The 13,935-nt window shown below is 37.7% G+C and overlaps 1 protein-coding gene across 3 annotated transcripts in view; it reads left to right on the forward strand.

Moving 5' to 3' along the window:
- PCCA (propionyl-CoA carboxylase subunit alpha) overlaps window positions 1–13,935 on the forward strand; it is a 283,490-nt gene that overhangs the window by 64,153 nt on the left and 205,402 nt on the right. For all 3 annotated transcript variants that reach the window (XM_065829712.2, XM_071807058.1, XM_071807055.1), the window contains exon 7: window positions 9,521–9,652. In XM_065829712.2, coding sequence (XP_065685784.2) covers window positions 9,521–9,652 — 132 coding nt within the window. The remainder of the gene's footprint in view (window positions 1–9,520; window positions 9,653–13,935) is intronic.

The following is a 13,935-nucleotide window of genomic DNA, read 5'->3' on the forward strand; positions in this document are numbered from 1 at the left end:
TATGCATTAACCTGCTCTAAGAGGCAGATTTTTGAACTGTTCATGTTATTCAGTTTGTCTTGCTGAACTTTCAATTTAATAGTTTGTTATAGAAAATTTTGTATGTTTATAAACTCGAGTCCTTGGTATTGTGAGAATTGGTTTACCTAGAAGGATGCTCCCCTGTTTTCCTTATCATTCTGTCCTGCTTTTTCTCAATGAGTGCCTGTTTTTTTTCAGTGTAATATATATATGTGTTAAACATCTCAATGGTTAGTTAAATGATATAGTATTCCTGAAGAATAAATTATACTGAATTGTATTCTGAAATAAAGCAGCTTAATAGTGATGTTTGGTTATTTGACTGTCACTCAAATTTGTTCTTTAATTGATAAGATGAAGTACTATGTAGCACATCAAGCAAAGAATCTTTTACCTTACTAACATGTTCAGAATGGCTTTGTGAAACACCGGCCCATTACATTTTGAACTAAGAGTTTGTATTAATGATTAAACAAATGCTGCTTTTACATCAGGCAGAATCTTGTGTGGTCATATAACTGATAGAACTTTTTTGTTTCATGAAAAATAAAATGGTCTTCATGAGGCCAGATGATTGGGAAGACTAAGATTACACTTGTTAGTGTTTGCCATTTCCTTTGTGCATACCTGATTTCTTCTCTTTATCTTCGTGTAATCAGCAGCTATATCCATTTCCAGGATCTAATTGAACGTAATGAAGAAAGAGGTTGGGCTGTTAAGCTTCCACATTCTCTGTTCTTTGTGCTGCTCCTGGTGCTAAAAAGAGATGAGTTAACATAAACCTGAGCAGGCTGTTTAACCTTCTTTCTCTTCTGGAAACGTAGATGCAATAACATTTGCAGCTGAAAAGGCTCATTCGCAGTTTCTAATGTTTAAGGATGCAAATGAAGCATTTTGTCTTTTCTGTCGCCTGGAGGTGTTAGCAAGGAAACAGAAAGAGGTTTCTAGGATTAGTTCCACAGATTTCTTTTATCATGTAAAAATCAAGGGTGGTTTCAATGCCACGAAGTGAAGAAAAGCAATATGGAAACCATCCAGGGAAAATTCTTAAGTTTAGTTTTTTCTCCCTAAATTTTATGGGTATTCATTACTACTGATACAGTCGAATACTCAAACTTTTTACAACATAACAAGGCTAAGTTTCTATGCATTGGGTGGTATGTGTGTGGGAATGTTTTATAGGTGATGAAACAAGTCATTGTTGACAGTGGCATGTCATACAAACTACTGTATGTTCAAGTTTTATAGTTTGCAGTTGAAATGCTTCTAAAAACTTGAATAAGTCAATATTGCATTCGGGTTCTGGACAAAGATACAATGTGTAGACCATCTAAAGCTTTAAACTGTTTTAAAGTGAAATTATAAAGTAAAACTTCAGCTTGATAATCACATCCAAAGTGAAAACTTACAAGTATAGAGCACCAGAGGTACTTTTTGTGCTTCCCACAGTGTCTGGTAGCTTTGAGTCCTTGGAAAAAGCTGCTTCTGTGCTGCTTTTCACTTGCAAAGATATGACCTGGAGACTGAATACATTTTTTTTTTTTTCGCTTAGAAGTGTAAGTATGCACTGTGAAATGTTTGGTTAATGAAACTTTTTAAATTCTAAAATGCAGAATTAAATCAGTGCAAGCACATTTATCCTTTGTGTGTATATTTTATGATAGGAGTTCACAGCTTATATTGTGTTATAGAGGATGTCTGCACATATGTCTGATTAGTACAGTTTTTACTTTAACCTATGGAAGGGGAGATGACTTTGAACTTAAATTTAAAATGTATTTTCTATGCAGCAGTTGTGCTCGAGGTGATACTATTAGATTTATTTTGGTTGCTCCCTGGTGTTTATGTAGGAGGTCATGCACCTCTTCGGAGAGGTGCACGCTTTTTTGGGATGGTGGGGTTAAGAATCTATAGACTATGTTTATACTGGTTCAGGAGCTGTCTTTTGTTTAAGCTGAGCTTTAGAGTAGTGTGACAATTTTTCCCATCCCCAAATATTAGAATATACATATACATTTTGAAAAACATACCTGTCTATATATGACATAAAGATATATGCTGTTTTCTACATTTTATTGCTGGCCTGCTTTAGAGAAGACATTGTTGTGGCTTGGATATGGCCTGTTTTCATTTGGTCCTTTTGAAGTTCATCTGGTCATACTGGTGGAACTTAAATATAGTACAAGATTTTTCTGGTAACTGACTAATGTATTTTTGTAGCTTTGCATTGTTTAAACTATGCTTGGGACACCAGTGTGAACAGGGTTAAATAGATCAGATGTATTTCTTAGAATAATGGCTTGAGGGAATTTAACATTTTCTTCACCATGCCAGAAATTAAACACAGAAGCTGGCATCTGTTGTTTTACTTCCAAGTAGAGTGCATTTTGGTTTTCAGTCTTTTTAGTATTGCTGCCCATCAATCATCTCTTAAGGTAGTGATTGTGAATATGCTTTAATGTTCTGTAATTTCAGTTTTAATAAGTGAGATAAACTTCTTGTAGCTGTGCTCAATTTCAGGTAAGGCTTTTCCATTCTGTTAGATTTTCCTTTTCTAAAGGAACACTTGCAATATATTGCTTTCTCTTACAGTATGTACACCTATTTGAGAAAGTGAATACAGATATTTGAAATGGCACAGTATAGTGTCTCAGATAGTGATATAGCTTGCCTAGTGGGTCTGGCTTCTAAAATACAGAGTGTTTTGGAACCAAGTAACAGTAAGTTTTTATTTCAAGTAGAACTTGGAACAAGTAAGGAGGTCTGGCAGGCTGAGCAAATCAGTTCTTCACCTCCTTCTTCTAACAAGTTGCACTGGGCTGTCTCACTTTACCAATCACTAGTTAACCTCTTAGTTCCCAGGCTAGTTACTGTTGCTGTCTATCTGCCTGCTGCTTATGCAGCACAAGGTGATTGTAGTATTCCATCTCCTTCCCAAACCCCCAAACAAAACAGAAGCCAGACCTCTAGAAAGAGTTACACTACCCAAAGGCAGGTGTACTCAGAGAACGGTAGGATGCTACAGCCCTTTCCCCTCTAGCATGTTCATCCATCTGCTTATATCACATACTGTATTCACTTAAGAGGTGCTATGCTGTTCTATCGTAAGCCTGTACAGAAGGCTGTAGTTTGCTTTTCTTCAGTGCTGACTCACTTTTTAAAGAACTCTTGTCCTAATGAAGTATGCTGCTGTAACTCTTAAGTGTTGTCTTTTCTCTCTCGTATATACAAATGTGTATATTCTGAAGATCTTTTGGCTTGAAAAGTTCTACTTATTTAATTCTAATCAAGTTTGGAGAAACTCTTGTTAGCTGAACTGCTGGAGGATTACCACCTTTGATCTATGAAAATACCCAGTCATGTTGCTGTTTCAGGCATTTCCAGGTTAAAATAAGCTTGTGTAGAATGAAATTCTTGTTTTATTAATGAGAAATGTGCAGGTTGATGCCTGGGCAGATCACTGGCTGCTCCTGTGTGTGTTCTTTATTCTGAACCTTCAGGACAACAGCAACAGGGTTCAGTAGTTTGAGCTGATTATTTCTGTGCATCTAGCAGAAAGCTCCAGGCCATTCTTTCACCTCTACCATGTGCTCTTGTAGAATATTTTACCAGTCAAGTATTTCCTGGGTTACTGAGTGGATGCTGCTTATAGTACATACTTATAGTATACTTCCTAAGGAGATTCCTTCCCAGTGTTGAATGGCCAGTTCCCGTATTGTGAGATGATGTAGTATTTCCATACTTATTTCAACAGATGCCAGCATGGTGTTGTGTGGGGTTTTTCTTTTTTTCTTTTCTGGTAGGACTCCCAATCTTGTCTGTCTTTTGGTGTTTCATCTTGCCACTTAAACTGGACTTTTCTGTTCTGCTTGGTTGTTTTCTAGGTTGTTTAAACCTCTAGACCTTCCTTTTGCTGTGAGCTCTGCTTCTCAGCTCTGCATTTAGCCCATGTAACTTAGAGCTAGCTATTAGAATAATCATTGAGCTGTGCTGTGTATCCGGCTCTGTACATGGCCACAGGCACCTGTGTGTACAGATCTGTTTTCTCCTGGTGAACTGAGAGTCCCTGCCATAGATGGGAAACTGTATTTGTGAAAGGTTCAAATTTTTCTGGAACTCAGATATTGTTTGTGATGACCAGACTATTTCTGCCCCTTCCCCATTGGATCTGACTCCTTGACTGGCTGTGTGTCAAGAGAGCAGGGAAATTAAGGCAGGCCTTCCACGATACAACAGTGAAAAAACTTAACAGTTGAATGTGAGTATTTTATGGAAACCTTTTCCAGATTTCCCTGTGGAGAAAACGTGAGGGTTGGGATAAAATCCTGTTGAAAACCAGACTGGATGGAGTTCTTGTCCGTGGACATTCCCTCAATCTCATTCACCAGTAAGTTCTTAAGTTGTTACTGCACTTGCTGGTCTGAATGTTATCACTGCAACAAAATCTTGGTTCTACTTCTCTTGCTCCTAAGTTGTTCCACTGCTTGACAGTGCATCTCAAAGAGCTGGTTCATGCAGTGGCTTTGCTCCAAACATCAACCATTCTGTGATTCAGTGCTCCTCAGATAAGCAACAACATCCTTCATTTTAAAAGAAACCTTCAAACAGAAATGCGGAGTCTAGCACAAAAGCAGGCTGGATGGCAGTATGCTGTCTCTACCCCTGCATGCCTGAACTGAGGATGTGCCTATGTGCCTTCTCCCAAAAGAAAGTTCTTGTTCCCAGCTGCATTCTCCAGCAGTTCGTGGTCCTTCTCCAGTGCCCATTTAGTTGCTCTGTTTAGCTAATTTTAACTCATGAAAGCAATGGGAAACACTGCTCACAAAAAAAAATCTAGGCTGTCATCTGCCATGTTGGTCAGCTGGGTTGAATGAGAACCAGAGCATGCCCTAGAAAAGGGGGGCGGATAGAACTGTGGGAAGGGGTGTACAGAAGAGAAAGCGGAGAGAGAATGGGCAAAAAGTAACCAGATTGGCGCAGTTACTTCTCTGGTCACTCCTGACAGATGGCAGGTTCTGAGCCTGCCCAGCCAGTGGTGCTGGGGTTAAGCCCTTTTCTTCTAAGCAAATTACTGTTACTGCCGTCCAATAAGTAGCACCCCAAGTTTGGGTGGTCTTGAAAACATCATATGTGAGTCTGAGGACACATAATTCAGTGGCTGTGTGCAACAGATTGTTTGTTATCTTGTATTTCATGACCTAATTTAAAACCATTTCTGTGTTTATGTAGGAAAGTTTGTTTTCAATAAGGTAGAACAAGTACAACTGCTCCTGAGATCTATCCTCTCAGCCATTTCTTCCTCAGAGATGGGAAACAGTTTACTACAACTGACCATTTTAGGTACCACAGAATGAACAAGTACTTAGTTTGCATTATTGCTGTTGCTTCTGAGTGGTGAGATAATTATGGAAAGTCTTGCAGCTGGGCACTTGGAGTGTCTTTTGTCACCTCAGCATGGTGTGAGTGAAAGAATCTCCTTCCCAAATGATCCTGAAAGATAAAACATGAGGTTCTTCACAGCTGTGGTTTTGTACATGGCATATGTCCTTATTGGTTGGAGCTGCTCATGTTAAGGACAGTTAAATGCACTTTTTGGTGTCCTCATTTGAGGCAGGATATGTGAATCTGCACATAACACCAGCTTAACTAACATTGTAAAAGATGAAGGAAAAGTTTTAGTATCCCTTGTTTTGTCTAAAGCTGACTTGGAACTGTTCAGTCATTTCCTGCACTGCTGAGAGACCTGACAGTGAGTTGGCTGGTTTGCCACATATTTATAAGCCCACAGAAGAGTATATGTTGCCAGGGGAGCTAGTATTTATAAGTTCATTATGCAGTTTTCTCTCCTTCATGTTTTTTACCTTTAGTTCTGCTTATCCTGTCACTGAGGCTGAATTCGCTGCTGATTGTATAATAGAGTAATTGTGAATGTCTGCATTCATAATTTCCAGGAGGAGATGCAAAGGAGTCTCCTCTTCTGGGATCAGTCTCTTCAATTACCTCAGATCCATAAGAATGTCATATGAACAGGTCCTTCCCAAATGCTGAATGTGGTATTAATATTTACACTAGCATAGGTCAGTTTACCCCACTCTGTTCCCAGAGCAGTCAGACATGGTTGACAAACTGGGAAGGTCACATACTGCTTAACCACAGATTTCCCAAACAAATTTTCCAGATCTTGCTTTTGCTTGTCCAACTTCAGAATTGTTTAGTTTTTGCCATATTTGGGGTCCTGTGTTCCCTGAAGGTAAATTAAAGCCTTTATCTGGCTCAAAAAAAAGCTACTTGTGATGCTTATGGGATTACAATTAAAATATTGCTGCTCTCAAAAATAGAAGGGTGTTGGAAAAAATTTGCCAATATCTACTCTGTAGTCAAAAAACTATCTTGGCATGGAATTTATTCTGAAATTATTTTATAAAATATTCCTGATTACTTGTCTGTACCTTTGACTATGCAAAGTAGAACAGTGATAGAGGTATCACAGCTATGTTTCTAAAGAAAATGCTGGTGCGTGTTTTTTGAAACTTGACATGTTCTGTGGCCAGATAATTAGTCTTCAAGACTGGAATATGCTGATGAACATGTGGAGGACTAACAGCTTTTGGGAGAGTTTGTTTGATATACAGTGTGTAAGCTTGTGTCTGTATAGCAGAGGTTCTACTGCTTGCTGCTACAGTGGCAAATCCATGTGGGCAGCCTGCCATCAGACACTAGGAGGGTTTTTTTTGCAGTTTCACTGCTTTTGTGTGTTTCATAAACTAAGGATGCTAATGGATGAGTGCTGATAAATCTTTGTGGGAGCTGAAGATGTTACTGTTACATGCTTTGTTATGGTCAATTTTGTGTTTTCAGTATTGGGCACTAAGATTTTGAACAGATCATCTAGTACATCACGTGAGTATTGGCAGTGAAGATGCTGGGGCACTTTTCTGGTGATGAGCTGACAAGCTTCTTGGCAGAGAGCTCCAACAAGCAGCTTTGAGTGGTGAGGTCTTAAATTGTTGCAGCCAGACTTACAAGAGTTTGTCCAGTAGGTGCCTTAAGTTGACAGTCTCTTCTTGTGAGTGTCACTAAATTGATTTGTAAGTCACATCAGAGAATGCACACCCTTTCTATGTAAGAGATGGTGTGATGTATTGACTGGAAATGAGTGGATTAATGCACCAAATATACTGGATGCAGCAGATTAATTTGTTGAAATGGCCTGGAGTGTGGCCTCAGGTGGTTCATCAGTCTTTCCTGGATGGTGTTCTCTTCTTATCCAACTACCTGCTTGGGTGGGAGCAGGGAATGATCTAGGCACTTTTGAAGTCCATGGCACAAGACAGTAAGAAGAGACAAAGTCAAGTAAGATGTCTTCTATGTGCCTTTCACTGCAAAGTAGTTGGTCCAAAGTAGTAGGTCCAACTTTCACAGTTGGACCTACTATGTTGATGACCTTTGGAAATCCAGTGTTCTTGATGGTAGACTTTGAAAAGGTGGGGAGAGGAAGCAATATATGGTGAAATTGGAAGTGACATTGACCAGGATGCAGATGCCACAATGTTATGGCAGAAGCTGTAGAAACAAAGTATTTTTGAGTTTAGGAGTGATACAAGAGGGACAGCATAATTTCTAGTTGCCAAGTGTGCATGTGTACCTTTTCCACAAAGCCTTTTGAGATTGGAATATAATCTGACAAAAGGGAACTCTGCCCTACCTGCAGGCACCTATTTCAAACTCTTGTTAAGAGGGAATGAAGTATCAATTTTCAGGTTGTAATCTGCTGCTGTTCCTGAAATGGTCAGCTCTGAACTTTGTGTCACTAAGATTTTGAACATCAATTCCATGATTTATTTCCTTTCTTCTTTAAAGAGTGAATTTGTTCAGGGTTTAGATCCTTTAGCATTATAATACTAACAGATCTGTACTCTCATGTTGGTCTTGCTTTCCCTTCCTTCTACTGCAGTCTTCACGACTTGGTTTGTAAGACATCTATTCATCAAGTCAATATTACTGAGTTGCTGAGCTAACAAGCCTACTGCAGTAGAGAAGAGCTGGGCTGAGATAAAAACCCAGATGGTTTGTTGTGAGTTGAAGCTAGCAAGCCTTTGATGCAGCTAAACTGATGCTCTGTGGTTGGGTTGGGTGTCTTTGCACTGAGTTTCCTGCTGTGTCTGTAATACTTACCTGGTCTTTTCTCTGTTACCTGTAGCACCCTGTTAGCTGGGATCTTAGGGAGTTGTCTATGCAGAGCTTCTGATATTACATTATTCCTGCTGGGAAGCTGCTGACAGTGGAAACAGTGATTCCCAAGCATGTTGGGAGCTCTCAGCTTTTGTAAGATCATGAACAGGAGGACACTGTTCCCCAACTTAAAAACCCCATATTTTTCCTATGTCTGTTCTGTGGTTATGTGCTGCTGTCACATAAATACACAAGCTTCAGGAATTTTCTTTTTTAGTGGCTACAACTGTCTGGCAACCCTGACATGCAGCACAAGTATGTATCAGAAAGACAAAATACTGAGGTGTGAATCCTGATAACTATATTAACATAATGGCAAACACTCAGTTTAAGTGAACAGCCCATTGGCTGGAAACAAGTTGTTTTTAAGCACTTTACAGCTGTCTTAGAATTGGTCAAAAAAGTCAATGAAACAGTTGTAAAATTGTGCAAAACTAGTATGTCTGAAGACATTAAGTTGCCTGAAACATGCATGTAATCTCTGATACAGCAGTAACTTTCAGTGAAACAGTTCTGATAGAATTGCCTTTAGCTCAGTATAGTACTGACCATGGAGGAGTTTGAAAAAATGTCGTTGTACTTGATCACTGAAGTCTGTTTCTGGCATAGAGAAACAGGAAGGGGGAAAAATGCAATTCAGTGTTCTACTTACAGATTGAACTATTAAAGTTGAAGTATTGAAGTATTTCATGTTAACCTGTTTCTGCATTAGTATTGGAAAGGAGTTGCCAGAAAGAACTGGGGGAAACATTTCACTTATGACCTTATTTTTAAGATCTTTAAATATATTGAATGAGGGACTGCACTTTCATTTTGATGTATCATCAAGGTTTGGTTTTTAGGAATACCTAATGGAGTTTTCAAGTGCATTACAGTTTGGCAAATGTATCTTTGTAAATCACTTGTGGCTGTTTCAATGGTGAGTTAACCAGCTTATTTTCTCAAGGGATATTTCTAACTTTCAGGCTGTAGTATTTCCACTTTAAACTATTTTTTTGGCCTGGCTTTGATTTATACAAATGCTAATTTTAGTGGTTTTGAATCTGTGTGTATATGTAGTTTCACAATGTCATACTCTTTTTGATGAACTGGCTGAAATGCTGCTTATATATTAAGTTGTTACATAAACAGATTACTGTGTCTTCTAAATGTTGTTTCATTAATTAGCTCAAAAAGGGGAAGAAATTAATAGCAATCCCTGTGTAAGGTTGATTTGTGTTTTTTTTTTTTGTTTCATCTCCTATAGTTATCTTCATTGTCTTTGCAGGCATCAGAAGGTGTCACCTTCATCGGACCTGACACACATGCTATTCAAGCTATGGGAGACAAGATTGAAAGCAAATTGTTAGCCAAGAATGCAAAGGTCAACACTATACCTGGCTTTGATGGAGTAGTCAAGGTGAGAAATCATTTAATTACTGTCTGCCCACTGTAGGAAGTGTCTAAATAGAAGTACACCTATTGAAGGTCTGATCCAGAATATAATAATAATTGCAAGTTCTTTTTCAATAAGATGTAATTAGAAATGGGTACAGGTTTTTACTAGTGAGAGTGCTTTGGAGAAAAAGTCCTTTATAATAAATAATGTATGAAGGTTTACTTCTGTGGAGTCTCTAAAAAATGTGCTTTAGATTTAACATCAAGGCAGGTAAATGTATTTAATATCATGTGGATTCGACTGCATGTCTTTATATTTCTCAGATACTCTTGTTGGCCAAGATCTTGACAGCCCTAAATTAACAGTAAAGTTTGTTACACTATGTGAAGTTTCCATTTTATGGTTTATGTTGATGGTGTAGATTTCTGTGTTGCAAAAAGTAGGATGAGAGTGGGGGAAAGTTGGTGGCTCTTTGAATCTACAGCTAGTGTTGCTGTGGTTTTAGAAGGAATCATTTCCAATGGTTTTCTGAAAAATATTGTTTGTTTCTTTATATTTTGTAAGGTGAAATAAAGTATGTCTTAGTTTTGGTTTATTTTTTACTGTAGTGATTAAGTATTGGGCTCTTATAAGCTTTCCTGTGTGTCTTTATTTTGTCTGTATTAATGTAGGAAAATAAGCTTTTTTCCTGTAAAACTTTTGTATACACCTAAAACTTTGTATCATAAAATGCTGACCTTCTGGGTTGGAATTTTTTTGTTGACATGCCAAGTTAATTTTTTTCAAATAAAATTTGAGTAAAACTTTGAGATTCAGGAAGAAGTGAAAAGTTTGTTTAGTGTAGTTGAAGGGAAAGCTTTTCAGGTTTGATTTATGACAATTGATATTGACCTCTGATCGTCATAAATCTTATTTACATGATGAAATAAGAAATGTCAAGATAATTCAGAACAACTGAATATATTGATGGAATGCAGACTGTATTTTAAGGAGCAGAGAAATAATATTCAGCATTGTTAGATTTTTAAATTCTGTTAAGGAGGAAAAAAACCAAACTCAACTAAATGAGAAAGGTAAATAGAATGCAAAGGAGCTAAGCCTCCATAAAATTATCTGTTCTGATGAGGATGCCTGGAGAACTTGGCTAGTGAGAGAAAATGATAAAATCATGAAATAGCTGAGGTCAAAATGCACAAGAGAATTCTTTAGTACTTGTAATGGAAATGCTTGATGTGTGTAGTGTCTGGAAGTGAGATATGCTGCAACAAGTAGAAGTGCAAAGAATTTTCTCTTCTGGAGGGTTCCGTATGAGTGTTAGGATGGTGTTTGTGGCAATGCTGAAGTCTGGTAGTGATAAGCTGAATGCAGCATTCCTTCAGGTGTTTGAATGTTTTAGCATTGTTTATGTGGTCCTGTAGCACTCTAAAGATTGAACAGCGGCCAAACTGTTGCGCATAAGAGCCTCTGTTCTGTGTATTCTTCTAGACATCCTGAAAACAACTTTTAGAAAAAAAAAATCTAATTAGGAGAACTTTGAATTAATCATCTAAATTCCACAAGAATTTTTCTCGTGTAGAATCAACTACTCAAAATGCTGGTTTTATCACTGCATCAAATTAAAACATATGTAATGGTCTGTTCTGCTAATGTTGAAAAAAAAATACCCCAAACTGGCAAAGTAAGGTAGTGTTTAATGAAGAGAGCCATATAACCAGTGAAACTGAGCTACTTACCTGTGTGATCTCATTTGAGACCTTTAATTGCACTGTGTTTATCAGTTATCTGAAGTTCCTGACACAAAATGAAAGAACATGAGTGATTAGTTTGGCAATTGGCTTTATGCAGCAATAGTCCTAACACCAAATGAACTTGAACATAGGACTGAGTTGATAACTCCAGTCCTCGGCTGTTGAAAGGAACTAAAAAGTAGCCTGATTCTAAAGTGTCCATATCATACCAATTTCACATAGCTCAGCCTTGCTCTAGTTCTAAGTATCTGAAGAATGTAAATTGAAAAACAAACAAAATTAAGAAAAATCCTGTGTTGTACTCATCTAATAAAAACAAGAGTCTACAGACACTCCCAGTGTTGTAGTTGCCATCAGAAAGGGGAGAAGAGAATTGCAGGTTAACCAGTGCTTTGGTTCTAGGAAAAAAACCTTTTCATAATTATGATGCTTGCTATGGATCTAAATATGTGCCTGTGTTTGTCCTCTGATCTCTTTTCTGTGATAAGGTGTCTTTTGCTTGGATGAATAGGTCACAGAGGATGCTTGATGTACTATTTTGCCAATTCAGACTAAGATAGGAAGGGCAAAGCTATGTGATACCAGGTACAATTGCAAGAGCAGCACACAAGGAATTGGAGACTGTATAGTATTTTTGCAGTTCTGTGGAAGACCTGTTTTGATCAGTTATGAGGTGTTTGAAATCTTTGAGGGTTTTATTCTTGAGAAACAAAAATTTTAGAGGTCTTAGGAAGGAGTTAAGTGTCTGCTTGATACTTGAGTTTGAGTGGCTTCATCTTTGTAGAAGAGTCTAATGAAGCTGGAAGAAAACCACATTTGTGCTTCTGATACCAGAAATTAAGGAAGATCAGTTGAGTGTATTCTTTGTGGCTGAATAGTTAAAGCAAACATAGAGTAACAGCTTCTAGTGTTTCATTATTCAACTTGGGACTGCACTGAAAAATCTTTACTTGCAGTAACAAAGCACTTGTTAGTGCTGTGGATACATAGGTCCTTCATGAATAAAGGCTGTTTTCCCCCTCTCATGTTGCTTATAACTTAGCAACTCCAGTGTCTACTATGTGTAAGCTTTTGTAATAACTTATTGGAGAAGTTGCATGCAGAAAAATTCCCAGTGAATAGAATTTTGAAAAGGAAACCTTTCAACATTTTATTTAAGGACCTGGAAGGATGTAAGAGACAGATGCTTAGTGTAACACACAGCTAAATATTTGCATATAGGCAAATGCTGTAGTAAATACGAAACTGACAACGGAAAGACATGGAGTGAGTGGAGAGGGGTAGATTGACAAACAGTCACTTTCTTCTCATCCCTGGTTCAGTTTCTCAGTTGTCTGGGCAAGAGTCTACCTATGTAAAGAGCCTGAGTCTTGGTGCTGTCAGCTAGAGAGCCAACCAAGTATTAGAAGGTAGTTAATTTCAAAATTTGCAAGTACAATTAGTATCCTGAAACCTGATTGGGGCAGATAGTGGTAAATAGTCTTAATTAAAAGAATGTGTTAATCCATGTGAGCAGTGTCTGAAGTTAGAGCAGAGATGTATTGTACGTAAATGAGTAAGGAGGAACAAGTGACAAAGTGGAGACTGAGGAATGAGTACAAGATGTCATTGTGAAAAATGGACAAAGGAAGAAAGTGTGCATGGTATGGTGTTTTTTAATATTGCTTCGCTATGTATAGAGGGTTTGTTTTTATGGCTCATGTAACACTGTGGGTGTAAACCCGGAGGTGAGTGTATCTGGGTGTCTGAGTTTCACTGATGTCAGTAGGCATGTTGAAGGTTTTCAGCAAGGCTGAGTTTATTGTATTTAAATTTCAGGCACTTGTTTTGGCTGTAGTCTTGCACTGCACTATTGAGACTGGTATTAAATGATCCTTATATTACTTGAGAGGTGGTTGGAGATGTGAGCTGGAGGTTCTCTAAGCCCAGCACCCTCAGCTGTGAAAACTATTATGTAGTTCTTCATAATTAATACAATGTTGTACAGCTCTAGGAGTCTCTTCAACAGCTTCATCTTGGCATTCCACTACGTCTGAATAGTTTTACTTTTCTGTCTCCACCTGCTGGTACCTGGCAGAGAGGCATGTATGTGAAATTAGGAGATTAGAAATTCTGATGCTAGATTGAGTATTTTATATCTTTAACTTAATGAAATCAGCCATTTGTAAAAACACTGACATCATTTTATAACTCATTATTTTTATGAGCTTGTACCATTACTTGAGCACTTTTATTTGTACAATAAAAGGTGGTGCTAAAGTTATGTATTTCTTTACAATCTGCTGTTTATTTTGGGAAAATGGTAGTGTATCTAATGTTTTTGAAGGAAATAGCAGTAAATCATTGAGGATTTTGGCTTTTAAAAAATAATTCAAAATGCTTTTAGTACCAATGTGGTTTCCTATATTTTGCACATATAGACTTGTGTGTTATGCAGAGTCATAGCATTCTGTTTTTTTGCCCCCCTATGGCAAATGTTGTGTATCTATCATAAGTTTTTTGCACTAAAAATCTAAAATAACTGTCCTAACCTTTTATGAGTACTTGAACTACTGC

Source organism: Patagioenas fasciata, chromosome 1, assembly GCF_037038585.1.
Source record: "Patagioenas fasciata isolate bPatFas1 chromosome 1, bPatFas1.hap1, whole genome shotgun sequence".
In the NCBI taxonomy this organism is placed as follows: domain Eukaryota; kingdom Metazoa; phylum Chordata; class Aves; order Columbiformes; family Columbidae; genus Patagioenas; species Patagioenas fasciata.